We start from the raw sequence: 8,481 nt of genomic DNA, 5'->3' as shown, positions 1-8,481 counted from the left end.
CGTTGAACTCCTGGGCTCAAGCCATCCTCTCACCTCAGCACCCCAGGGTAGCTGGGACTATAAACCCGTGCCACCACACCCAATATTTTTAAACATATTTTTATAGAGATGGGGGTCTCACTATGTTGCCTAGGCTGGTCTTGAACTCCTGGGCTCAAGCAATCCTCTGGCTTCAGCCTCTTGAAGTGCTGGGATTACAGTCATGAGTCACTGCCACTACCTGCTTTGAGGCCCACCCTGTCTCCCAGGCACTCTACCTGCTAAAGAGAGGCTTGTCTCTTTCATCCTCCATGCGCTGAGGCAGTGAGGTGCAAACCTGATGCCGCCACTCTCCTGTGCAGACAGCGCACTGTTGCCAGGGGCTGAGTCCCACCTCTGACATGTATTACAATCTCTCCATTTCCGCACCCCTATGATGCATATAATAATAAAGTGTCCTTCAAGGGGTCATGCAGATAAATCTAACTCCTGCCTACCTCTCAGGATTTATGTTTCTCACTCTGTACTGCTCGCCAAGCCGCAAATGTGCCAGACCGTCTCTTGCCTCCATAGAATTTCTTTGCCTCAAATGCGTCCTCCCACCCCTACTTCTCCGCCTGCTCAGCCCCCTCCTTATAAAGAGGATGTTTCCTGGCCGGACACAGTGGCTCATGGCTGTAATTCTAACACTTTTTTAGAATTACATGGCTGTAATTCTAACTCCCACTGAGGTGGGAGGATCCCTTAAGCTCAGAAGTTTGAGACCAACCTGGGCAACATGGCGAGACCCTGTCTCTGCTAAAATAAACAAACAAACAAATAAATAAATAAAAATTAGTCAGGTGTGGTGGCACACACCTGTGATCTGAGCTACTCGGAAGATATGAGGTGGGAGGATCATGAGAGTTAGAGGCTGCAGTGAGGCATGACTGCATCACTGCACTTCAGTCTGGGTGACAGAGTGAGACCCTGTCTCAAAAGAAAAAAAAAAGAAGGTTTTTCCTGTCCTTCAGCTCACCACTTGCTCTGGCCTTTTCAGTCCACCTTTTTCTTGCCCACAGGTTATAGAAACCCATACAAAAGATGACTGATAATGACTCACCTCAAAGCATTCATTCATTCAACTAATATTCATTACTAATATTCATCTACTACATTCCAGTCCCAGCTTTAGGTGCTGGGGATAGAGCAGTAAACAAAACAGGAAAAACACATGCCATCATAAAGCTCATAGGCTAGTGTGTGTGTTGGGTGGGAGTGCGTGGGGAGAATACATTAATAAACGAAGAAAGAGAATAGATAGTATGGAAAATTACGGTGACTACTGTGGAGAAAACGCAAGGAAGTAGGGGACAGGAACTGGTCCTTTTGGGCTTAGGGAAGCCCTCACTGAGAAGGTGATGTTGGAGCAAAGATTCGAAGGAGGCGAGACACCTGTGGGCAAAGCATTCTGGGCAGAGGGAACAGCATGTGCCAAGCACTCAAGGTGAGTATGTGCTTGGCATGTTCCAGGAAGAGCAAAGAGTCCCTGAGGCTGGAGCTAGAGGAGAGAGAGTCTTAGGAGATGAGGAGGTTGGGGGTGTCAGGGAGCCAGTTCCTGCAGGGCCTCATGGGCCATGTGAGGCTTTGTGGAACTTGAGGATAGATAAGGACATTACTGACCACGGTTTCAAAGGCTCCCTCTGGTACAGTGTTGTGGACCGGGCTGGCCACGGCAAGTGTGGCAACAGGGTCCGGTTCCGAGGTGAGTGCAGTTATCCGAGGGAGAGAAGATGGTGGCTTGGCCCAGGTGGTGGCAGTGGAAGTGTTAAGTGGATGGATTCTGACTGCATTGGGGAAGTGGTGCCCACAGGATCTGTGGACAGATTACACGTGGCAGGGGTAGGGGTGTGAAAGAAACAGAAGTCTGAGGCTGGGGCAACTGGGAGGATAGAGCTGTCATTTGCCAGGTGGGGGGAAGGGGGAGAAGGTTTCAGCGAGGACAAGGGATTTGGGGAGGAGGAGGAGGAGGAGGATGGTCTGTTTGGGACATAATGAATTTGAGATGCCTAGGGGACACCCCAGTGTTGAAATCGAGCTGGCAGCCGGAAGGATGCTTCTGGAACTCAAGGGGAAGCTCAGAAAGGCTGGATGGTGCCCTGTGCTCTGCGGAGTTAACGACTACATGAACTTCTAACCTCAGGCCTGTAGCTGTTCATCAAGAAATGCAAAGGAAATCAGCAATTAGGGCCTAGTTGATTGGGGGCTGCTAGTTCAGAAGATGCTCTGTCCCATCCCCACCCTCAAGAGAAGCTGGGACTGGCTGCGAGGCAGTTTCTGAAGGGCCCTGTCAGTTAGGCCAACATCAATTGTGCCAGGCCAGTGGCTCACGCCTGTAATCCCAGCACTTTGGGAGACTGAGGCAGGCGCATCACTTGAGGTCAGGAGTTCAAGACCAGCCTGGCCAACGTGGCAAAACCTTGTCTCTACAAAAAATACAAAAATTAGCTGGGCGTGGTGGTGCGTGCCTGTCATCCCAGCTACTTGGGAGGCTGAGGCAGGAGAATCGCTTGAACCTGGGGGGTGGAAGGTTGCAGTGAGCTAAGATCACGCCACTGCATTCCACCCTGGGCAACAGAGCGAGACTCTGTCTCAAAAAAAAAAAAAAAAAAAAAAAAGGTGCCAGCTCCTCTGGGAGACCAAAGGCAAGGGGTGTTGGTCACCGACAGTGTGGCTTTCATAACCAAATCCACTTGGCTCAAAGGCCATGTCTGTCACTGAAGAGGGTCTGGTCTGTCGAGCTGTCACTGAGCAAACCTAGAGTTCAAGGAAGAGAGGCCTGCTCTCACAGCCAATTCCTGGGCGCAATGAAATTTTGGACCAATTTCTTGTGTTTCTTTCCTCCCAGACTCCCCTCCCCCAGAAAGCATTTGTCTGTAGACAGCCTGGGGTTCTGAGGTACCAGATTCTTATGGAAATAAGCAGAGAAAGAAGGAACAACAGGCATTTTACAGAAAAAGCTGTCACCAAAGGAGAAGCAACATGGCTGCTGCAGTCCCGCACGACGATTTAATCACCAACAAACTGGAGAACAAAAGCATTTTTGACGACAACATATTGTGACGGCAAACACAATTAGTTTTGCACCACCCTAATAGTTTCATACCAGAAAATAGCGTTGTTGGAAGGAGAACAAGAGAAAAATCTCAGCCTCTAAAGGAAAAATAGTGAAAGATTTCAATTATGTGGTTACATATTTTTCTCCCTGTTTAGATGGCTTCTGTGATTCCACCACACGTTACATGAGACATCTGCCAGTCACTAATCTTAGATTTATGCAATATGGGCTTAGATTTATGCAATATGGGCTCATTCTGCCCCTTGATCCAAAAGGGCCACTCTACTGGGGAAACCGTTGTTGCCACAGCAGGAAATTTCAAGGCATGTCTATTTCTTGAAATGTACCTTGCAACCCATGAGGAAAGGCGCGCTTTAGATACACACAGGAAAACCTAGTTTAGTTTCTTGGATTGGGTATCACCAACTACAGAGCATTCCTTCCCATGGAAACAGATGAAGCCGAGGAGAAAAGCATAAAATTATGAATGATTAAAAATGGTCTGTAACCAGCTTCCAATCTACTTGAGAAACAGGAGGAACGCACGCAGCAGGCTGCAATAACGTCCCTCTTGTGAAAAAGAAGGAAATTGCTTCTAGTGTGAAAGTGTTACTATTTTAGGCGACAGGCATATTCATGGGTAAATCTGTTATCTGCACATGCTTCAAACACAGATGAACCTCAATGACATATGCTAAGCGAAAGACAAAAGACCACATGCTGTATGACTCCATTTAAATGAACTGTCCAGAACTGGCAAGTCTTTAGAGACAGAAAGTCGATTTGTGGTTGCCCAGGGGCTGGGGGAGGGGGGAGACAGGGAGAATGGGGAGTGAGGGCTTAATGTTTGGGTGATGAAAATGTTCTAAAATTAGATTATGTGCTCCACAAATCTGTAAATATACTCAAAATGATCGAACAATAGACTTTGAATGGGTGAATTTAAGAGTATATAAATTACATCTCAATAAAGCTGCTTTTAAAAAAACCCTGCAATCCCTGATGGTAACACAGTCACCTATAATTTGAGGCTGAAGGGCTTTTTTTGTTTTTATATAAGAAACATGACCAAGTAATGAAGTAAGATATTTTAATATGATGGATGTTCTAAAAATCATTACTGGCATTGAATCCAATATGTGTGTTGTAAGAGAAATAGAAGCCTGACTCAATTATAAGACATAGGAAGCCAGGCACAGTGGTTCACGCCTGTAATCCCAGCACTTTGGGAGGCTGAGGCAGGCAGATCACCTGAGGTCGGGAGTTCGAGACCAGTTTGGCCAACACGGAGAAACCCCGTCTCTACTAAAATTACAAAAATTAGCCGGGTGTAGTGGCACACGCTTGTAATTCCAGCTACTCAGAAGGCTGAGGCAGGAGAATCTCTTGAACCTGGGAGGCGGAGGTTGCAGTGAGCCAAGATCACGCCATTGCACTCCAGCCTGGACAACAAGAGCAAAATTCTCAAAAAAAAAACAAAAAACAAACAAACAAACAAAAAAACAGAAAGACATAGGAAATGCCTTACTATGATGCTGTGTGCTCTCCGAAATGAACCTTCATCCAACGCCTAAGTGAAGGCAATTTCTTTACCTTACTTCACTGTAATGAGGAACACTGCCATCGATGGACAGAAGCAGCGGATGGTAAATTGGACGAAGAGCCTTTGTCTTCAGGTTCCCAGCTGTGCAATGGGACGCATCTTTCCCATGTCTGTGGGCCTTATGCATCTCCATCTGGATAATATGCTGATTAAGTGCAGCGATTGTGTCCTCTGTCCCCTGGAGCATCCCTCTGGCCCAGGGTAGGGCACACAGTAGGTTGCCAAGCCACACTGGCTATTTTTGGCTGGCTGCTTTCCTTCCAAGCGGTGTTAAAGGTCTGCGTTAGGCGGGTAAGATAATTTGAGCTCCCCAAAACTTCCCCCTGCCCACGCTGCATGCCACCTGGAGCGACAATGTTCTCTACTCTTCGTGGACATTTCTGGAGCTCCCCAGCCATGCACAAAGATTGGTAAACTCTAGAACATGGAAGAGTGCTATCCTTCATGCCTCCTGACAGTCTGTCTTTTATTGCCTATATCCACTAACTGGGCAGGTCTAATTGTAAAATGCTTTGGTAAACATTTCTAGGACTTCTTCCCATGGCGGAGATGCGGAGTTCACAGAACAGGGTTGTTGTACTGAGCACTGTGGAAGCCACAAGGATCTGCCCTGCATGTCAAGTCTTTTTTTTTTTTTTTTTTTTTTTGAGACGGAGTCTCTCTCAGTCGCCTCACTCAGGCTGGAGTGCAATGGCATGATCTCAGCTCACTGCAACCTCCCTCTCCAGCAATCAAACGATTCTCCTGCTTCAGCCGCCCAAGTAGCTGGGATTACAGGCACCTGCCATCATGCCCGGATGCTTTTTGTACTTTTATAGAGACGGGGTTTCACCAGGTTGGGCAGGCTGGTCTCAGACTCCTGACCTCAGGTTATCCGCCCGTCTCAGCCTCCCAAAGTGCTGGGATTACAGGCATGAGGCACTGCGCCCAGCTGCATGTCAAGTTCTTACACAATGTTTGCCCCCTATTAGATACTCAGGGATGAGCTCTTAAGCAAAGAGACCAAGGAATGAATAAATGAATCTCCATGCCACTCACAAAGAAGAGAAATCTGAGAGTGAGCCCTGGCGGTGTCTGAGAACCAGGAGTATTTGGATCTAAGCCTTGAAAGAGTCTGCTTAGATTTTGTTGCTGAGGAAAGAGGAGGGGGCAAGGAGTACAGGAAAAGCAACAAAACCCCAAAGCGTCTTAAAGTAGAGTTACTGGGACAAGTTGCAGACTATTAATTGCAAGGGGAAAAAATCCTAACAGACAACTGGTTTACATGATCCCTACTTAAAAATATACCTTGGGGTTTGCAGAATGACCTCGAAATTATATCGTCACCAGTCTTTCCAAATACAGAGAAATGTGACTAAGTAACAAAAGTCATCGCCTGGGAAACATGGTGAAAACCCCTCTCTACAAGAAATACAATAAATTAGCCAGATGTGGTGGTGCGTGCCTATAGTCCCAGCTACTAGGGAGGCTGAGGCAGGAGGATGGCATGAGCCTGGGAGGTTGAGGCTGCAGTGAGCCGTGAAACCAAGAATTCTGATTCCCTGCTTGTGTGAGTTTCGCTGCGTCTTGTCTACCAGCTCATTTGCAGAGCACAGAGACGTCCTTCTCCCTGCTTTTTAATTTATTTTCTGTAACACACACAAATACACGATGTCCACAAAGAAGACAGTCAACCAATTTCGATCGTCTGGATGAACCTGAGGAGAAATTCTGAGCAGATGGGTACTTGAGAATTGAGAGAAGCATGAAAGAATATTATTTCAAAGATTGAGAGGGAATTGGAACTGGATGACATTTTAGAGATTTGCCCTTATTTTTTCCTAATTGAGGCATATCACTTCTGCTAGGGTCATATAAAATGAGTGAGTGTATTGAGTCTCCGGGGTTTCCTGACTCTCAGTTGGATTATGTTTTTTATTAGATGCCAGTGGTACTGGGCATGTTACATTAATCCATATTTAAACTAGGGTGACCTTACATCCTGATTTGCCCTGGATGGTCCTGGGTTACACCTGTTGTCCCAGCAGAATTATTAATAGCATCCTCCTCCACCGTCAGTAGCATTCCGGTTTGGAATATTAAATTCTGCAATCACTCCAACTTTGACTCCTAAAAGTTTTCTAGAATATGCCATAATTTCTCATTAATTATTGCAACTTATGGCTATTTTATAGATTTCTGAAACCCATCCTTTTTTCTGTTGGATTTTAAGCATCCTTTAAACTTTAGAAGGCTCCTCACAGAACTGGAAAGCCATCCACATAAAGACAACTGTTGTTCATTAATAACACATGTTAATTAACATGTGTTGCTAATTAATAATATTTATATTATTCAGGTTATATTCCTATTTATCAATGATATTAATTAAATTATGTATTAAGCATGCAATGAATGTCAATGGTTGAATAGCACATACCTTCATAGCCAAAGAGAAGTAATAGCAAAAAGCCTTCTATCTTGCGTGACATCTTCCCCTCGTCCTCGGCCGAAGCTCTACCTTACTGAACTGGAGAGCTGGCCCAGGAGCAGGGGATTAAGTTGAGCCCTGGCCTCATTAAACATCTTAATCCGTTTAGTTCTTAGGTCTTTGGCTGAGCCCCATCAAGTTAACCCACAGAGTTACCTGCCTCAACAAGGAAGTTTCATGGAAGATACTTGCATCAACTGAGATTCAGTTTGCGAGGAAGATACTTTTCGTTCTTTGTTTCTGTTTTTGTTTTTGATGGAGTTTCGCTCTTGTCACCCAGGATGGAGGGCAATGGCGCCATCTCAGCTCACTGCAACCTCTGCCTGCCGGGTTCAATCTAGTCTTCTGCCTCAGCCTCCCGAGTAGCTGGGATTACAGGCGTCTGCCACCACGCCCAGCTATTTTTTTTGTATTTTTAGTAGAAATGGGGTTTGGACCTCCCAAAGTGCTGGGATTACAGGCATGAGCCACTGCACCCAGCCCATACTGTTTTCATTCTATCTTAATGTAAGGGAAGCAATGGAGGGAGAGAGGAACTACACCCAGAAGTCTCAGGTCTTCGTCCTTTCTTCGCCATCATCTTCTAGGGGGTGACCTTGAACAATTTCCTGCCACGTAAGAACTAACATTCTCGAATTGTATGAAAATGTCATGGATTCCCCTCTTTGAAAGCAACTAGGCATCATGTGCACACCTATTCACCCAGGAAAATGCTAAATTTCGTGGTGGTGGGAGGACAGTTACACAAAGCTGTGCATTGCTGTGTTACTTTTAAGGACAACAAATTGGAAACAATCTAAATGGCCAAGGTTAGGGGGCTGGTTAAGTAAATCAGGAGATGAGTGCAGCCTGGTAGGGTTAAGAGCACAGACTGCCAACCCAGACTGGCTGCCAAATCGCAGCACTAGCACTTGTTACATTGTGACCTCAGGGCAAGTTATTAACATCTCTGTGCCTAAATTTTCTCATCTGTAAGATGAGATAATAATGCCTACTTTCTAGAGTTATTTTGAGGCTTACAAGAGATCATATATACAAAATACTTAGCACAGTGCAAGACATAATTAGCTATTATTTTTACATCATCATTCAGAATAAAGTTGATGGGAGGAAAGGGGGAGTTGTTTAATAGGTATAGAGTTTGAGTTTTGCAAGATGAAAAAGTTCCGGAGATCTGTTTCACAACAGTGTGAATATACTTAACACTACTGAACTGTACACTTAAAAATGATTAAGGTGGGCTGGAGGTGGTGGCTCACACCTGTAATCCCAGCACTTTGGGAGGCCAAGGCAAGCAGATCACTTGAGGTCAGGAGTTCGAGACCAGCCTGG

At 45.7% G+C, this 8,481-nt stretch overlaps 1 protein-coding gene across 1 annotated transcript in view; it reads right to left on the bottom strand.

The window, feature by feature from the left end:
* RS1 (retinoschisin 1) overlaps positions 1 to 7,191 on the bottom strand; it is a 30,743-nt gene extending 23,552 nt beyond the window's left edge. The window contains exon 1 of the mRNA XM_011995816.1: positions 7,099 to 7,191. Coding sequence (XP_011851206.1) covers positions 7,099 to 7,150 — 52 coding nt within the window. The 5' untranslated portion in view covers positions 7,151 to 7,191. The remainder of the gene's footprint in view (positions 1 to 7,098) is intronic.
* Between the last annotated feature and the right edge of the window lie 1,290 nt (positions 7,192 to 8,481).

The sequence above is a fragment of the Mandrillus leucophaeus genome, unplaced genomic scaffold (genome assembly GCF_000951045.1).
Source record: "Mandrillus leucophaeus isolate KB7577 unplaced genomic scaffold, Mleu.le_1.0 Scaffold499, whole genome shotgun sequence".
Lineage (NCBI taxonomy): Eukaryota > Metazoa > Chordata > Mammalia > Primates > Cercopithecidae > Mandrillus > Mandrillus leucophaeus.
The sequence above is the reverse complement of the archived record's forward strand: the minus strand, read 5'-3'. Positions and strand labels throughout refer to the sequence as shown.